We start from the raw sequence: 19,675 nt of genomic DNA, 5'->3' as shown, positions 1-19,675 counted from the left end.
GTTTCCATAGTCTTGTTTTAGGGGTTAAGTGATCAAAATAGTGCTACCCAGTACAAGTCAGAGACCACAGCCTAATAAAGAGTGATTAATAGGCATGAGTAGAATGGAAGGTAAAAATGTCGGATTACTTCCCAAGTAGAGATCCTTTTCTTTTTCCTTCCTCTGACCCTTCCAAGGAAAGGTGTAGACATTGCATTAATATTATGAAGGTATGCTTGTTGTTCAGCAAAGATTTTTTGACAGTATTAGTCAATCCACAGAGGTTCCATCTGGATGTTTTAAGTAGTGTGGGAAGTATTCTTACAGAATACCTTGGGCAATGCACTGCTCCTGCACTGATAAACATGTCCTCAACAGGGATCTAAAGGAGAAGTAAGCATTTCTGAACCAGGTTTAAATTCTGCGTTAGACTCTTGACTGTTTCTGTAATGGTGACGTTGCATCTTGAGAAAGTGCCAAGTCTCAATTCTATACAGATTGCAAAACTAGTCTGTATTAAAAGCAAAGAAAAATCCTGACTGAACTTACAAATCTGATTGTTTTTTATAGTTGACTAAAGAGACTTTGTGCCTTTGTTTTGAGGCACTGTATGTCGAGATTAGAATTTTAGTGACAAAAGCTGTTAAGTTCAGAATATTTTGAAGGAGCTATTAATGAGCACATGAAACTTCATTATGTAGTAACGTTCAATAAACAGTAAGCCACTGTTGTGATGTTTTTAAGTTAGAGTGAACTGATGCTTTAGAAGTGATATCTACATACTCAGGATGGGAATCTTGAGAGTTATTTGACCTTTTTGTAATTACTCTGGATTTTATCTGACTACTTTTTGTACAGAGGAAGACACCCTGAGTGAATCATCTACGGATAGCTTGCTTTGGAGTGATGATGACTGCAGTCAGGATATTGATGTAACCACTAACCCTGATGAAGAAGTTGAAGAAAGTGATTTTGAAATTGTTCGGTGTATATGTGAAGTAGAAGAAGAAAATGACTTCATGATTCAGGTATGAATGAAATGGAGTGTGAATGTACAGTGAAGTGAATCTTAACACAGTGAAAGCTGTTGTAGAAATATGCACAGGTACCTTCTGTATATGAAGTAAACTGGTGTTGTCCCCTGAAAGCTTAAAATACTGGGAAGATCACCTGTCAGGGTGAGCAGCTGCTATGATAGGTAACTTTCTTTTTGATACAGTTTGTGGAAATCTTTGGTTATTTGAATTGAAGGAAAGTGGATGAGGAGGGAGAATTCTACATGTGGTCATTAATGGTTGGCTTTTCACCTGTGGGTTTGCATTTTTCTAAAAACTAGAACATTTGCTAGATTTAGAGAATAAACATTTAAAACTAGTGTTTTTTAATCTGTCTCTTTTTTGTGTTCCTCTAGTTCTGAGCATGTTCAGAACATTGCCATGAGATAGTAATACCCTCCTATGTTTCCATCCTGGCAAGAAGAAACTTGAATTAAACACACAATCCTTTATGTAGCCTTTAAGAGTAGGATGAAGAGAAAAATATGACTTGAGTTTTTTTTTGTTTGGAAGCAGACCTGCCTTCTTCCATGCTGCAGCTTCTTCTGTAGTTTGCAAGTTCAGAGTTCTGACTGCACAAAGTTCATCTATCCATTCACAGTAGATATACTCCTTTTAATCTAGTTTACTGAAAACTGTTTCTAGCTAGAACAGTGAATATTACCTCTTCCACTTAAAAATATTGATAAAAGCCTTTTTGGAACTGCACTGCCTGTTTACTTTGACTTTCTGAGATGTTTGTAAGTTACTGGGAAACCATTTCACATGAAGCTGCTCTGAGCCATTCTGCCCAGCTCCTGTTCATTTTGAACACTGAAGAAGTTTTTTATTAAGTATATATTTGACTTTAACATTTGTTGCTCCAGGTCATTTTGCCACTGTCTTTTGCAAGCTGTGTGATCCCCTTTAGTAATTTCCCCTAAGTCTTAGAAAATTTAGAGAAAAATCATATGCAGGGGCTCAGGCATGTGGTATTCTTGAAACTAGAGCATCAGATTTCCGTAATCTCCCTTTTTGAAGAAATGGGCATGGTTTTGGTGTGTGGGGTTCCGTCCCCTGTCCGGAAATCAGGAATCCCCAACCCTTCCTAGATAACTTCATGCTTGTTGTGGGGCCCCAGTTCAAAGTGACAGCAGCGCAACTTGGGGGATGTGCTCATTGCAGATTTTAAAGTAATTGTTACATTCTTTTGAGGAGGTTGTATATTTGTGAAAGGAAGATGTGGCATGACAGTGAATAGTGTGTGGATTGTCCATCTTTTGGGATTGCTTAGTTGATCCTGTGGTTCTTGTCTTGCATACCCCAAAGTATTTTTAGATGCTTACTCGCAGATGAGCATTTTAACATTTTGCTAGCAAAAGCTAGCACTGCCTGCCTTCACAGCCTCTACTAACTTTTCATTGCCCTAATTGCTTAAATGGGGGCAGAAGCCCGTTGGGGTTGACGATTGCTGTTTAGATTATAGTGTGAGAAATTCTTTGCTTCTGCAGCAGTGCTGTTTTGCTCTGAGTATCAGCAGTCTGTCTTTTCCAAATTTGTTTAGTGTGGCTAATGGAGCTGTGTTTAATTTTGTCCTCAACAGTCAAATTTGACAGCTTGCTTTACTATATGCTTTTGTCTGGCCTTGCGTTCTGTTTTGGGGGTGAGTTGCTCTTGAAGGTACGACACTTTTCGCTTAGGTTTAATTCCCTCTGATGCACGCTTTTGTATTAGTGTAGGGTCTTGACTTAATGTGGGCTTGAAGATACTTTGTGTGCTGGTAGAGAAGAGTGTACTGGTGGGCAGTGGTCAAAATTAGATGAATCTTGTCTGGGTGTGTAGAAGGAAGTTGATAGCTGTTGGGGGGGAAAAAAGGGGGCTGGCTGCCTTCTAAAGGCATGGCTCTGTGGAGAAAAGTGAAGATATGTTCTGGAGTACAATTTTCTGGCAAAAGGTTCAATGCTAGTCTAACTGCAGAATGCAGAGAGCTGTGTTCCCTAGCTCAGGACATAATCTTTGGCAAAGCTTTCTTGCAAGACTTTGTGGGCTGTTTTTTGGATTAGGTTTCCATGTTAAAATTGGATTAGGTTCCAGATTTCCATATTGAACTAGTATTTTTTGAGTATCTCAAAATGATAAATTGCTTTAGCTCTATTACAAGAGAAGTGGCCAGGAGAGCAGGTTATGCTCTCAGGAAAAGAGGTGCAGACTGACAGTGTAGGGAGTACACTTGGAATTGGGGAGCAAGGAGATGACAACTAGGTTTTGGGGTAGGTTGGGAAGATGGATTGCTTAAGATACCGAATCCTCTGCTCTCCACACCTTTTTGTCAGCCTGTACTTTGTGAGAAAGCAGGTTGGCCTTCTGTTGATGTGGAAATGCCTGAGTTTCTTCCCTATTTCTTACTTGGGCCATCGTTTGATATTTAGAAACTCAAATTTTGAAGTGTCTGCCCTAAAAGTACTTGCCTTTAGGCTTGTCCTCTCTTCCTGAAGATACACAGTCTTGTTCAGTGTTGAGTGAGTTTTAAAAGGATATTGCCATTCTTTACCCTGGTCTCCATTGGGGTATTTATTCTGCTCTTGCTTAATACTCTGAAGAGATCTGGCTGAAATATGTTGATATTTGGGGCACTAGCATGAGCATGAGCCTTTGTGAACCTCTGTGCCAGTCTGCTTTGCTTTAGTAGCAAAACTTAAAAGCCAGGGAAGTTTCTCCATGGATGTGCCTGGAGGTTCTTTCCTCCCATAGTACATGTATGGTGCCTTCTTGCAAGAGGGACAATTGTAAGTCATTGTCTCTTTGGACTCAGCTTATTTCCGTTATTGTGCCAAATTTAGAAATAATGAGGGGAAGAAGTTCATTTTAAACACAAGCAGCACCTTTATTTTTCCTAGCAACTGAGAGTTTGTTCTATTTCCGTCTTTAAGCTAATAATAAAACTCTGAATAAATTTCAGCTTAGATTTTTTGCAAAAGACTCATGTACTTTGAACTTATGTAAAATTAATTGTTTGTGTCTATAGTGATTTGTACATAAGGAATGTCATTACTCAGGGCTACAGAAACGTGTTTCGCATTTCAAGTAAGCACCTGCTTCATTTAATAGAAGTTAAAACTGGAACAAAAACGTAAGAACTAATTTTCATTTGTCACTACTGTTTCATTCCAGTTTCCATAGCTTTGCAGGGAGGTACCAGATTTCATAAATGAAAATATATAGGAAGTAGTTTAGCTTTGCCTTACATTACTGCTTAGGGCACAGGACTCCTATGGGTGTCTGCATTTTCAGGGTAAGGCTTGGGCCCCAAAAAGTCCAAGTAAAATGACATTCTCCTCTTACTTTTTGTTTTTTATACCTAAACACTTGTGAATTTTTGCATGTGTGATGCAGAGAATTCTGGGGCTGGGGTTTGGTGGCTTTGGAGGTGATTGGGTGTCGATGGAGCAGTGTAATTTTGTTCTAGTAGATAAAAAGCTGCTTTAAATATGTATCCATTGGGTCCAGTTACCTCTTTCACATTTCAAGTTGAATATTTTATTCTTGCCACCTTTATACTTCTCCCCTCCCCCCCCCCCCCAAATCTCTCTTACTTGGCTTGCTTTTCCAAGTTTTCCTGCTATTGCCGGGTTGGGGGGGGGGGGTGAATAGGGGTGGTGGCTTATACTTAGCATGCATCCAGAGTAATATGCCTGTAGCCTGGCCAGACAAACTGAAATGCAGCATGCAGATGAAAGGAAGGCCCTATGTCCTGATGCAGAAATTTGAATATGCTCAGTTATTAAAAAAAAAAAAAAAAAAAAAAAAAGGCAGCTTGGGACACTTCATTGGAGTCCAGGGTAAACTTGTCTAGAAAAATCGCTGAGTGAAGCTTTAGGCCCTAAGGCATCATTTTATAGGATGCAAGTATAAGTAGGTCCAGGAACTCCCTTCTAGTTTTTAGCACACTGCTCATTTTTTTTATCTGTTTTGTTCCTTTGGCCACTGTATTTGGAAAGATTTTGCTCCCCTCTTTTTCCAGGAGGGCAGGGAATTTTTCTTCTTGTTAGGACATGTTTTTTGGCTCCTACAAATCATCTTGGTAAGAGCAGGATGGTCTCTTAACCTTTTTTGAAAACCCCACCTTACTACTTTAGGACTGTCTTTCCATTTTGTGAGGCCAAATCTTGTTAATCGCACCTTTCAGGGAAATCTGCTTCTCTTACCTTTTTACATCCTCCATTTTCTATACTATTATTTCCTCCATGCCTAGACTTGCTAAAGTTAACATAACAACAGACTCAGATGGTGGTGCCCTTCTTTCAGCTCCTAACTGGAGAAAAATTAGGAGAAAAGCACTAATAAAAATGGTGTCCAATGTAGATGAACTGTTTCTTGAGTTCATATCTATGTAGATCAATGAAGAGCATCTAAGATCATTTGAAGTTGTCATTTGTATTTGTTTTAGCTCATTTGAAAACCTTTGCCAGTGTTGACAAGGTCTCTGCAGTAAGCTTTTGGCTTGTGCTCCAGGAAAGTAAAAGTTATGATCTATTGTGTCTCACTGCCATAAGCTCCATTCTTTGACAGTATAATTGCTCACATTTGGAAGGATAAATGTCAAAAGAAAGGAGTTTTAAAAGCCAGTATAACTGCATCCACACTTTCCTTTTATATTAGTAGAACTTCCTTTGTTGAAGTAGATTAAAATATTAGCGATACAGTAAAACATATTGACTAGTCCTACATAATGTAAATATCCCTTAGATTTTGTATTTGAATGTGTCAGTTTATTATTTGAGAGTGAAAACCTTTAATTCAGAAAATCTGAGATATGCTGATAAGGGAAGCTTGATTGCATACTGTTTTCTGTCCCTGATTATGTGTGCATGCGTCTCCTGAAAGATTTTGATCTCCAAAGGGAACATGTTGGCACCTTTCTGGATCTCTGCTTCCCCTTTGTAATTGTTGTCATTCTCCATAAATCCATGTGAAAAATGTGTGAGGAGGATTGGATTCTTTAATGTATTTGTTTGCAGCTGGAATGGGGTTATTAATACATCTTTTTTATTTAAAATATGTAGATGATGTAACTCTTCTTAATCGAGGTAATCATATTAAGCTCCTATAGGCTTCATTTCTGTTGATGTGCACTTCTTGACTTTAAACAGTGTGAAGAGTGTCTGTGCTGGCAGCATGGAGTCTGTATGGGTTTACTGGAAGATAATGTACCTGAGAAATATACCTGCTATATTTGCCAAGATCCTCCAGGTACAGAAATTTAAGGTTACAGAGCCTTCTTATGTATGTAGTAACTTTATAAGCTTTTTTATATATTGCAAAGATTAAACTTTGTTTTTGCTCCATTAGCTGTGTCTGCCTTCATAGGAAATTGGGTTCAGTTACAGAAAGTTTAATTTATGTTAATGTACAGATGAGTCTATTCGTATTTTTGTGGAATTGCAGCTGGACAGAAATGAAAATAAATGTTTACAACTGTGTGAGGACCATTCATGCCACATATTTGTCAGTAATGTGGATTTAAGTTTGATAGTACTCTGGCTGTGCAAATCAAATTTAGGAACACTCAGAAAAGTTAACCAAAGCAGCCTTATAACTTACAGAATTGGCACACCTTAGGGATATGACTGCCACAACAAGACCAGGCCTATACACTTTCTAAAATAAGCCAGCAAGAAGTTTGCTGTTTCTCAACAGCTATGGCTTACTTGACTCTCATTTTGTTACAACACTTGCGATCCATGTACATAAATAGAAAATAAAGTATCTTGGGTAATGCAGTAAGAGTTGATCAAGCAGTATAATCTCTACTCTTCACTACAAATTTGGATACTTTTGGAATGTTTCAGTCCAACTTGCACTGCAGCTAAAACTTCACTTATCACACAAATCTTTTCTGATTTCATGAATTATGAGAAAATGAGATGTCTGCTTGCCTCATCACCAAACCCTCTTGGTGTATGTGCAGGTTTGGGTTCTGATCTCTGCTTTTTGGGTATTTAAAAATACCAGCCCTTTGGTAGCTTAATTCATTGATTCGTTACTAAGTGTAGTTCATATACTAGCATTGTTTATGCTTGTAATGGCTTACATGCAGTTGTCTAAGCAGTTACATAGTTTATATAACATTTCCTTAAGTTTTTATTTTACAGTACTTAACATCCAGAATTTTAACCCTTTGTTTATGTCAAATTGAGTTAAAGTTTTAAATTTAACATGCACATTCAGATTGAAGTTGTGGACTACTTGTATTTAGTAAGAAACTGTATCAAAATGTTTTGCAGTAAAAACTGTTTACAACTAGTATTTAGTTTGTTTAATTAGTTTAGTTTAATCATTTCTACTTACTGTTACTTTGAAGATCCTGAAACTTTTATTTCTCGTTTGGACTTAATCTTTATCTGTGTCTTGGAAAAGGAAAACTTATTCCAACTTTATCAGTGTAAAAGTGATTTCTCAAATTCAGTTAACCCATCTTTGGCATGAAGTGAGCTACACAAAACTTATGAATCTGCAAAGAAGTTGCTTTAAAATTGGGCATAGCCCTTCAACAAACTGTTATTCAGGAACTTTCCCCAGTTCAGTGCTGTGGCTTTCTTACAGCACCATTCATATTATCTGAAATTAAAGTAAGTTTAGTGTAGTTATGCCTAAAACTGTACCAACTGTCATTTTAATTACAAGTTTATTTTTATTGAATAAAGTGGGATTTTTAAGTGATTTCTTCTTAAATACTATTCACCCTAGCTTAAGCATTGTCAAGATACTGCTTTTCAAGTGACAGAATTATTCTTCAAGCTATAGATAATATACATTGGTAGATACTGTCTTGCATCTTCTCTTAGGTGTATTCACCTCAAAAGGGAGGCAATTTTTTGGCTCCAAGTACACCGCAAGGAAATGAGAGCATAAATAGTCTTTAGTTGAATAATTTTAGAACTGTTCAGATAATCATTGAGTTCTAAAATTCTGGGTTTCATTCCTGTCAGCTGAGCTCCATCTTCTATCCCAGATGGTAGCTTTTCTAGCAAATAACACAAAGCTAGATGGGGAGTGGTTAATACAGGTATGTGGGGACCTGCTCCAAAGTGCTTCTAGCCATACCTAGCAGATCTGTTGCTTGATACAGTATGTCTGCCTGAAGCTGTTAACCGAGCTATTACAACCTTAAGAATTTGTTCTTCCATGCGGTATTTCCTGTTTGAAAGTGAGACCTTTTCAAATTGTTGCCTCAAAACATTAACTGTTATCTTATTTGGCCTGTGGTTGAGTGTGCTTATAGGCATATTCTTTTCCTTTTGTTGTGACAACCTTTGTTAGTATTGAATTTAAGTTTGAAAGCATCCTTTGTGTCCATGGATGTTCGTATTGGGCATGATATGAAAATCTTTTTTCTGCTATTCTGTAATTACCATCTAAAAGCAGTATAAGCCCATGTTAACAAAGTCTGCTGATTTCTTGGTATAGCTCCCAAAGAATTTTTTTTGCTTCATTGTGCCAAAGTTAATAGCATGGCCAGGGATGTTAGGTATTGCATGCTTCGTGCAATCCCTTCTTATCCTGCTGCCCATTAACTCTTTATTTTTTTAACTTGTCCCTGACTACTGAAACTTCTAATGAATATTAAGCTGCCTGTATGGGAGACTTTTCTGTGAATATCATTTTGAATCAGTGCTCCAGTATCTCTGATTTTATAGATTCCCTGACTGGGATATATATACATGTATACATGGTGGGGGGAGGTTGCATTTTAGCAAGCATCTCAAGTTTTATCCTTTCTCGCTAATACTGTTTTGCTTGGGTTCTTAATTTATTATTACTATTGTGTTTATCACATCTAACATAATTTCATTTCAGCTTTTGATATCCCAAGCTCTTAGCTAGAATTAGCATTATTAATCGTCTAACTTAGGTAAATTCTCTAGCAAAACCTCACTGCTGATTCCTTTAAAACTTTTACATTTGAATGACTACATTAATTCATGCCTGCAACTGTTAAAATAAGGCCACTGGAGAAGGGGAAGTGCTGCATTCATGCCTTTTTTTATCACTGCCTTTTGCTGCATTTGTCTGTCTGCAGAGAGCTGTATTCAAACCATAGCTTTAGTTTTAACAGTGGTTAATAGCAAGTGTGTTACCCTGCTAAAAATACTTTTCTCTGTCTGTCACCTGCAAATATTTGTCATGGATGTCCTCTGATGGAATTTGGAGTCCACTGAGTGCTCCCGGCTTTTACAACTGAGTAGAGGTGTTTTGTGTGCGGTGCTTTTTTGTGTTGTTTTTTGTTGTTTTGTTTTTGACTGAAGTGGCATCTCGCTTCCGTTTTAGAATTTCTTCATGTCTTCGGAGGTTTGTCCACTATCGTAGGTACTATTGTTAAGTGCTAATAAACTGTTGCAAGATTTTAAGATAATCAGAACTGCTACTGATAATGTTAACAAGCCAAAGTTAATGCTTCATTTTAATGCGCACATTACTGTTGCTTTAGGTCAGAGGTCCAGCTTAAAGTACTGGTATGAAAAGGAGTGGTTAAGTAATGGTCACATGCATGGCTTAGCGTTTTTGGAAGAAAATTATTCCCACCAGAATGCCAAGAAGATAGTAGCCACTCACCAGCTTCTTGGCGATGTGCAGAGAGTCATAGAAGTACTGCATGGACTGCAGCTGAAGATGAGCATATTACAGTAAGCAGTATTTAAGTATCAGTTGGCATGTTCTAGATGGAATTAGATTTCAAATAGTAGAGAAATAACTGGAAATGCAGATTTATTTTTATGCTTCTCTGTGGATATATAAGAATGTAGTTTGAATTGCTAATGTGATTTTGAAAAAGAATATGGTGTCCTAAAAATCATGCAGGTGTGTCGGGGAATATAAACTGACTCTGGGTGAAGAAGGTTTGGGAAGGTACAAAGAAAAGAGGGAGAAAACTAAGGATAAAAGCTTCTCCTAAAACATCTAAACAGAGTAAGAGCAAGTAGAGGGATAGTTGTATAATTTGTGGTCAGTGTTCTTATAAATTTGCCAGCTCCATTCCAATAATTCCAAATCATAATTTTTCCAGCAGAAACCATTTTTTTTGTTCAGCATAATGTGGTGTTCTGTTGTAGTGGGAGAGCAGTTGGACCTCCAGCAACCTCTAGCAGTTGGTTTCTATGCAAAGTTCTACTTGATTATGACAGAGACTTTAAAAAAAAAAAAACATATAGAAACCAATGGAACTTTCTGCATTTTTTCCATATTTATAGTCATCCTTGGGGTCTGATGACTGAAAAAATCTTTCTCCAACTCAAATCCATCAGCTTTATAAATATTTAAATCATAGTTGATAAATTGCACAGCAGCAACCATTTGGAAAGCAAAGTGCTTAGTGTTTCCAGCTTTCTTTAGAACTTTTTTCCCTAAAATTTAGTCTGTGGTGATCCCCTAGGGCCACTGGCAATACTTGAGATGCTTGAAATGATGGCTTAATGAATTAAGAGGAGCAGCAATTTTAGCGGTAGGCTTTGCTTTTCCATTTTGATATCCTTTAGTCAGATCTGTAATTTTTATTTATTTATTTCCCCCCTGAGAGAGTGGAGCCTAAATATCCTAAGATCATTTCTTAGGCCTTTTCTTCTCAAGTAGCAATAGTTTAGATTGTGACTCAGTCATAGAGTAAACCGAGAGTTGCATAGCAGTAAGGTGTGAAGCACTGGGTAAGTATGTGATGCTTGTTACAGACTTCATTCCTTCTGTCTTCCATTCTGATCTTGTTGTAGAGGCCTGGTTTAATTAGAGACGGGGTATAGTCTTGTTGAAAGCCACAGCCCCTGTTTTTATCATGACATAAAGCACAAAAAAGGATTTTTTTTTTTTTTTTTTTAAATTGCAGAATTGGAATAATGATTATATTCCTGATGAATATCTACCATCTGGGGAAAAGAGAAGACCTCACAGCTATCTGCAGTTATTTGGAGAGGGGTGCTCAGTATTTCAGAGGTGGCTAGAGGATCAGGAGTGACAGATTTGGTGCAGTGGGAGAGAGAGCCAGGTTATTAGTTAAAAGGGTGCTCGAGTGTTCAGCATTCAAATTTTCATCCTTATGTAGCTGGCTTGTGATCTTTTGATTTTCTGTCTTCTGTAAAGTTATCCTTTGCACTTTGCTGGTCAATATAGTGCCTTTAGGTGTCGGATGTCTGGGGAGCTGGAGTGGAAAGCTTTGGTAAACGAACACTTGGCTTTCAGTTTTTGAGAAGTGCCTTCAAGCTTACTCACCAAGGCCATAATATACTTTTAATTGCTGGAGAGGTGCTTATATGGAATGGCTTCCAAGCAATTTTTGGTAGTTTTACTAACTATTTAATTTCCTATCATACACATTAAAGAAACCTTAACTACTGTAGAACACAACAGAAAGCAGTTACTTTGAAGGTAAAATTGTCATGTTTTAGTGAGTGGCTGGGCTAACAGCTTGAAAAGCTGAATCTGGTTGGTGGAGCAATTCTAGCTGCCTCTGTCTCTAGGGAAGCACAGGACAGATTTTTGGGCAGACCTCCCTTCCTGTGCAGCTGAATGTAGATACTCTAGGGTCAGTATTTGCTTCTGCCGTGTCCTTACAGCCTAGCAGAAAGGCTGCCTCCCCTTTGAGGACAACCAGAGTGGCTCTGCTTTGCTCTCTTTTTTTTACAGCTATTTTAATGCCTGATGGACATGGGGAAGAACTGTTTTGGTTACAATGCTCACTCTAAATTTTGTCTTGGCTCGTTATATCCATGTAAGAATCTGATATCTATAGTTGTCTCTGTTGCTGGAATAAATAACTTCAAGAGATATTCCATATTAGTTTGAAAAAAAGTAAAGTAAGAAACTTTCTAAGAAGCAGAGGGGGGATTATGGCATGTTGGTATACTAGACAGTAGAGTTTGCTCAGCATCTTGTGTTTTAAAGGAAAGGGTTTTTTTTAAAAAAAATAATAATGAAGTACTACCTCCCCTTCCCCCCACAGTCGCCTATCATTATTATTATTAGAGGGTTATAGAAGATCAGTGGATGAAATTTTAAAGTTTCTTTTGAGGAATTGCAGGCTAAAGCTTGATGTTGAGTGGTTTGGGGGAGTCTTTTTGCTATACTTTGTTAAAATTGTTGAAAAATATATTTATGTAAATGAATAAATCTTTCAGCTTAGCTTTAATATACTTGATTTACCTGTTTTAAAACATTACTAAAAATATCCCCATGGAAATGAGTTAATGCTCTTAACAAACAAATTTCAAATATTGAAGCAAAATGTTGCCCTTGAAGAAAGAATCTGTTTTGGTGAAAAATTCTGTGCATCTACTTGAAACTTAAATTTTTTTTCTTAATGCCAACACATGGCTTATATACTATGTTATAGAAATGAAAATAGTGAACCTAACACAGCCTTATAGGAAGACACACAGTTGAGGTCAGTGAAATTATCTTATTTCACAATATTTGGGGATATTTACTGATTATGATGATGACTAACGCATGTAGTAGCTTGAATGTTCTTGCTTAATTTCTTTAAATAATAGGATAGTGTGCTTAACCATTTTAAAGCTTAAATTTAGTGAGTGTTTTACCTTTTTATATTTGAACAGAAGTAAAGAACATCCTGACTTACAGCTGTGGTGTCATCCATGGAAGCACATTACAGTGGATGAAAAGATTCATACAAAACACATTATTCACATTGAAGAGAACTGTTGCAAAGAGGAGACTGCAAGTTACAGAACTTGGAATGGGACAGCTGAGAAACCCACAACCATTCCTTCTATGGAGGAATCTTATATTACGAGTGAACACTGTTACCAGAAACCTCGGGCATACTATCCTGCTATAGAGCAGAGATTGGTTGTGGAAACAAGAGGTTCAGCCATGGATGACGGAGTAAATAGAATAAGGGAAAATGGGGATGATGTCCTGTCAGAGAGATTTGGTTGGAATCTGGACCGAGAAATATGCAAGATGGAAAATGAATCCAAACATAATTATTCCAAGGTACTTGTATTAAAATAGCTTTCTCTACATAGAAAATGTGTTTGCCTGGCAAAATACAAAACTCTGATCAGCCCTTTTTTTATAGTATTTAGTTTACTCATTTGTTGTTGGTGGTTTTTTTTTTCCTGTTCATCCAGTTAATTTAGATTGCTAATGCAAATTAAAATGATAGACATGATCACCTCCCACATTTCACAAAAATATAGAATAATTTAGACTGAGAAGGACTTCTGGGTCTTAAATCATCCGCTTAGCCTGTGAAGGATGTATTTTGGTCAACTGGCAGTTCATTGCTCCTTACCTGTATCACTAGCAACAGTAGAGGGAGAGAACAGGGCAAATGTACGATACTGTCAAACATGCTGGTCTTCCAGCTTTTTAGCTATTCCCAGCTTGCTCCAGTGTTTCTTCCAATAGATATTTTAAACTGATTCCATATTCTTCAGGTAGCGTATCATGTGAAAAAGTAAACTGTACTGATAGTTAAGAGCTACCATCATTGAACAGTTCTGTGTCTCTTTCCTACTGAAGCAGTCTAGCTTTATCTTTTCTAACTATTGGGTCGTATTTTCAGCTCTGTCAGGTCTAGCAAACTTAGCAGAGGCCTATCTTTCTACAACCCAATAGAAAAATCTTGCTTCTAATAAATAATGCCAAGTCTTATGAGATAGTCTGACAAATGTTTAAAAAGCCAGATTGATTCATCACGGATATACTGTCCTCTGCGTTCTAGATGAAAAAATTGTTTAGTTTTTATTTCATACATATGTAAGCTGTAATTTATAGGGTTGTTTTGTGGGGGGTTTTTTAAACCCTTCTCTAGCAAATATATTGAGATTCCTTTATGTTTTGTGGAAAGGCATATATTTCAGTTCTTTAATCTTTTAGGAGCTTTTTTCTAAATCCTGTCTTATTTCAGAAGAACGATTAAAAAAACTATGGGAAGCAGAATCTGCTGACACAGTGTAGTCAGGTTTTATAAGAAGTGGTGTGTGTGTGTGTGTGTGTGTGTGTGTATATATATTTTTTTTTCTAGATGCTTGATAGAGGTTTTCAGTAGAGTTGAGATTAGATTCCTACAGCACACCATTAAGAATCCCTTCCTACTGCAAAATGATTCACTCTTTAGTTGATTACTGTCATGCCAAAAATTGTTTTTAATGTTCCCTAAAATATGTAGACTAAGTGGAGAGTCTTCCAGCTGGAAGTCTGCAGGGAGCTAGCTACATGTATATACAGGTCAATGTTGCCTTTCTGAAATCAGATCCTTGCAGAGTTCCAAGGAATACAAAAATATGTATAAAACAATGTTGCTTATGTCATCTCTTATGGTGTTTTTTAGGGGATCTGCAATTTGTATTTGAATCCTGTTGTCCATACTGCCTTAATAATATGATCTGGCATATGATCTTTTCCTTGTGTCTGTCTATCCTCCTCTAGCCTAAGATTTGTTGAGCAATTGGCTTCAGTACCTGTAACTACTGTAGACTCAGGCAGTCTGCCTCAGTAATTCCGTTTCACTGTAATAAATATTAATGTATGTATTCCTGCTAGGTAAGAGAGTCTGTGTCTAAGAAAGTATCTCCAGAGGAAGCTATTGAAATGAAATTGCTGGAGAAGGACAAAGAAGGAGTTGTGAACTCACAGCTGCAGTGGCAGCTCAATCTTTTAGCTCATGTGGAATCCCTACAAGATGAAGTTATACACAGAATGGACTTCATTGAGAAGGAACTAGACGGTAAATAACACTTTTCTATTAAAAAAAAAATTAACTGTATTTTGTCCCACTCAAATAATGCTGCCTGACCAAAACGTGTTGACTTGAATTTTACTTCAGCAGACCTACAAAGAGAGATGAGCATTGCTGTATCAGATTTACTGCATTTAATAATAGAAAACGCACCCTCATCTGGTGTTTTGCCGGGGCGGGATTTTAAAACAAAATTAGGGATCAAATTAAAATTGAGTAGACTTTTATTGAAAAAGTTGTAGTTGGATCATCTTTTAATATTTACATCAGATAAGTTTTTATTCAACAGCTCAAACTAGAGCTGTTAATGAAAACCTTTCAGAATTTTGCATGAATGCTCATACTTTGAGTAGTGTGTTTTATCCACCAGTGCGAGTGTTTCGTATAGAAGGGCAAGTCCAGTACTCAGACTGATAAATTAGTTGCCTTTCTCTGGCAGCTTTGCGCATGAGCCATCCATAATGGATGATGGATGTTAGCATGAACAAAAATCCAGAGATTTGTGTGTGTGAGAAACATTAGAAGGCATCTGAATGTCTTCAGCTCTTCAGTTCTTCTTTTTGATTGACAGTGGTGCACACTTTTTGCTGTTTCAGCTGTACTTTTTCAAGACATAATAGAATACCTTCCATATCTGTTTTTACATTCAGGTTTTCATAATTTCCATACTACTGTGTATCTGAACTTCCCTGTTCTTGAGGGTTTTGGTGGCTGTTCCTGTTCAATGCCTATTCTAAGTGGCCTCTGGTACACAAGATTCTGTTATCTTTTCCTGTATGTCTTCCAAATTTTCTTCCTAAATGTCTTCTGAAAAAAATTTTTTTACTAGTTATTGGAAACTTCTGTATCCTTTATATATTTTCATTAAACAATCCAGGCTTCATTGGTTTTAATTTCAAAGCAGCTGCTTCAGAAAACAATCCAAAATAGTTCTTTTTGAACAACTTTGTCTGATCTTTGGTTGTGCAGTGGCTAAAACAGCAGCTTTTCTTGCAAGGATTTTGGGAATCTAATCTTTGCCAGAGTAAAAGTTCTCTCTTCATAGTTCAATAAGATACTGAAATGCTGGAAGGACTAAAGGAATGCTTTAGGTAATGAAGATCAAGCATGTAATCATAGCATCCGTTTCGAAAATGAACAAGCTCCGGTTTAGAAGAATCAGGATTTTTATCTTTACTGTTGAGCTGGTGGAAGGCTGTTCAGTGTTGCTACTCTGAGGAATTTTCTTATTTCAAGCTTGTGTTTATTGATGGTTGGATAATGCCCATCTGTTCTTACAGACATTGTCCTTCAGTTAAATTAGCCTGTAGTCTGTTTAGTGGCAATGTCCACTGCTTCTTCTCTTGATAGATGTATGTCTTCTTCCTTGTTAAGGAAGTGGGAGTCTCCTTGAGTGATACTGTCCCATCCTCTGAACTCACTGTAGGATTATCTTTCTTGTGGTTGTATTAGACCGTTGCCCGAGTTGTCTTGCAGTCAGCTAATGGGTCCAGTTCTTGTTTGTAGCAGAGATGCTTAGAGGAGGATTTTTTTTTTCTTTGTGCATTAGTCTGCTGTCTCTGCTTTTGGATTTAATTCCAGTTTTCTGTTATCCAGTTCTTAACTGTCTGAACAGTCATCTTCTGTATTGACCTCAAAATTCTTTCATTAGTGTAGTCCTGTTTAGGATCTTCAGTGAAAGTACTGTGTAGTTGCATCTAGTACTGATCTTAAAGGTATTCTGATGATAGTCTTCTAAACAGCTGTGCCCTTGCTTTGGAATTGACACAGATCAGGACTAGATAATGTGAAATCCAGTCCTAAATCTCCTGCTTTTCCTCCCCTGCTTTCTCCCAGAAACATCTGCTATTCTGTATTTGCCCTTTAAATGTGAATTAAGTTGTCACGTGGTATCAAGAGAGCTATTTGTAATGGTTTTCTGATTTCTCAGCAAATACTACATGTTAAAAATGTTGCACAACACTTTTTCAAATTTCATGAGCGATTTCAAGAATTTCTGTTTTGTGACTTAAGGTGGTCAGCCTGCTGAGAACTGGAATAGTGACAAGTTTTGTTTTTCCTTGCAGTTTTGGAGAGTTGGCTGGATTATACGGGAGAGCTGGAACCACCAGAACCACTAGCTCGACTTCCACAACTCAAACATTGTATAAAGCAGCTTATCACGGACCTAGGCAAAGTGCAACAGATTGCACTTTGCTGCTCAACATGAGACTAGAAAATATTGGAAATTGCTATGGAGTGTGAAGTTGGAGCATCTAACGTGAACAGCTCTGTATATTTAAATGAAATTAGCATGCTGGTTGCATGTAATGCAGATTGACTTCAGGGATTTGTGAAGAAGTGCTGTTCAAAGAACAGCAAGGTTATTTTATCTCATCATAATTTGGGGTTTATTAAACAATTATAACAATATGGAAGGGGTTATACTGTTCTCTTCAAAGTTTGGGTGTTGGCTGATAAATTACACTTTCACAAGTAACTTACAAGTTACTCATTGAAACGGTAGACTTTTTCATAATTAAATTGACTAAAAATTGTGCCACTGAAGAACAGAGTTCTAAGAGCCAAAAATGTTTAGTTGACAGAGGTTGTAAATAACTTTCCATAGTTTAAGTGACTTGTGTCATGTTTTATTCCTTCTGGTTTATGCATAATAGCACACAGTATTTAATCACTAGAAAACATTATAACAGTTTTCAGTCTTAGTAAGTATGAATGTCCAGCTCTTACTGTAAACTGTTATGTGGAGGTTTGCAAGTAACACTGGTCTAAACCCCACTCCTATTATGTTAAATAATGTAGCAGAAGGTCACAGGTGGATTGCACTTACTTTCAGAATAAATGATTGTTTTCCATATTTATCCTGTCACTATCACATGACTTGGTACTGGGGAAAACCCCTTAACGTTGTGTTTATGTGCATTCTTGAACTCTTTAACTATGGCCATACTGTGCCTCCTGAACTAGTGCTAGTGGGACACCCTGGTGGCAGTATAAAATACCGCCATGAAAAGACTGGAGATGTACTTGGAGTTCCAGACCTAAACAAGATCTGTAACAGACATTATGTAGTTTTCTACCCATTTGTTAATAATTGCCATTCCGGTTATATTTTGAAACGTAGACTTTTTTCAATACTCTGAACATGTTCATTGTAAAGACTTACTCCGAATGTGTGGTTTTGGGAATCAGTTTATTTTATATTTGTGTAAATAAAGCCTCAAAATCTATGCATGAGGTACTGTCCTCGCAGACAGTGAGTGGGTTATTATCTTAAACAGTGTATGTTCAAAAAGTCCCTTTTTATACCTTAAGTTTTAATTTTCTGGTTTGTATTATTTTGTGAGAGCAAGGTGAAAATGCTGCTTTTGTTCAAGATACATTATACAGTACCTTTTGAAACGTTGTTGTGTTGTAAGTATTTGAGACGGTAAAAGCCTTTCAGCTGCAGATCATAGCTCCGTAAATAATGGCTGTGACTTTAGTTTTCCTTCCCAAATGTTGCTGGGTTAAGTTCACTGTGGAAGATGGTAAGCTGTTTTTGCATTGAGAGGATGTCCTGAAAAAGCTGGATTTATCTTGGGTTTTTTTGGTTTTTTTTTTCACATGATGGTACCACCAAAGGTTAAAATTTAAGCACAGTTGTAATTGAGAGGCCCATAACTGTACAAGTTTTAATTATGGATATGAATCTGTAATGTTTATATGCTGCAAAAAATAATGATTTACTATGTAAACTTGAAATAGGCGATATTATTGTAGGAGTAACAGTATCTACACAGCGAATATTTTAATCAGTTCCTTCAGAAAAGAACATAATTAGGCTGCTCTAGGTAGTAACTAAGGCTTTTGTGCCAAGACTCATTTCAGGGAATAATTTGCCTCACAGTTCTATAGCACTAGTTGGTATATAGTGAATACAACATATGTACAGCAGAAAAATAAACTTATTTTTCTGTAGCACAATTGGAATAAAGCTTACATGATATTTAAATGTCACTTCACTCTCTAAAGATGAAAGCAATGCTTATGCTGTGTCTCATTCCTGTTAATGATACCTGAATTTACGTATACTGTGTAGCTCTAGAACAAACAGCAGTAACCAAAAGATTAGAACAGCATCAGGAGGGTTCTAAACAACTGTGAAAGGTTTTTGGTTTTGGTTTCAGGTGAGATTGACCTGCAAATTATTCTCTGTTTGAAATTTGTAAAGCAAGAACTCGGACTGGGAGGCCCTAGAGAAGAACATAGCTGTTAACAGGTTGGCTGTGCTTACAGTTTAAGGGAGTAAAAACAGTTAACCTCCTGAGTAGACTTTTTTCTCCCAAGTAGAACTTCTTTCCAAGTAATTGCTTTTTGTGCATTCATTTCAAGTTTTTACTTTGCCAGTTTATTTTTGCTCAGGGCAGTACTTTAGATTTGGAGGAAAAGACAGTTCTGGTGGGTGAATCAAATGGCAAATACTGGAGACTTGTTTTCCTTTGGTAGAGCAATAGGGAAACCCTTGCAGATAAAGACTGAAAATATTTATTTAAAATAGACTAGCATTTCTCATGTTCAGGAAAGGTTCTTTATTGTGCTCTGCCTGGATTCATTTTGTCCCTGTTTGCAAGTTTCCACATTGTTATTTCTTAGTCTGGACCAGCTATTTGGTCTGGCAGGTCACTTTTTTTTTTTTTTTTTTCTTCTTTTTTTTCTTTAAATCACTGGTAAGTGAATGCAACGTGGAGCCTTGATGAAATGAGCAAACATTGCACTGTGGATACATAAGTGTATTTGTCTTTGTTTTATGCACTATTAGAACTGAGGGCGCTGTATATAGAATTTTGCTTTGGAGCAATATTTGCAAAACTTGAAAACTTCTGTATCTTGGTGTTTGGAATAAATAAATAGGTTTTTGTTGGTTTAA

At 37.0% G+C, this 19,675-nt stretch overlaps 1 protein-coding gene across 12 annotated transcripts in view; it reads left to right on the top strand.

Moving 5' to 3' along the window:
* Window positions 1–19,675, top strand: part of PHF20 (PHD finger protein 20) — a 74,753-nt gene extending 55,078 nt beyond the window's left edge. For 10 of the 12 annotated variants that reach the window (XM_026062257.1, XM_026061431.1, XM_026059030.1 and 7 more), the window contains 6 exons: window positions 838–1,007; window positions 6,164–6,263; window positions 9,502–9,697; window positions 12,617–13,016; window positions 14,571–14,754; window positions 16,833–19,675. In XM_026062257.1, coding sequence (XP_025918042.1) covers window positions 838–1,007; window positions 6,164–6,263; window positions 9,502–9,697; window positions 12,617–13,016; window positions 14,571–14,754; window positions 16,833–16,975 — 1,193 coding nt within the window. In that variant the 3' untranslated portion in view covers window positions 16,976–19,675. Of the gene's footprint in view, window positions 1–837; window positions 1,008–6,163; window positions 6,264–9,501; window positions 9,698–10,887; window positions 11,047–12,616; window positions 13,017–14,570; window positions 14,755–16,832 lie in introns of those variants that run through there. The other 2 variants (XM_026064703.1, XM_026065540.1) reach the window with 2 other exon arrangements.

Source organism: Apteryx rowi, unplaced genomic scaffold (genome assembly GCF_003343035.1).
Source record: "Apteryx rowi isolate R43461 unplaced genomic scaffold, aptRow1 scaffold_0, whole genome shotgun sequence".
NCBI lineage: Eukaryota > Metazoa > Chordata > Aves > Apterygiformes > Apterygidae > Apteryx > Apteryx rowi.
The sequence above is the reverse complement of the archived record's forward strand: the minus strand, read 5'-3'. Positions and strand labels throughout refer to the sequence as shown.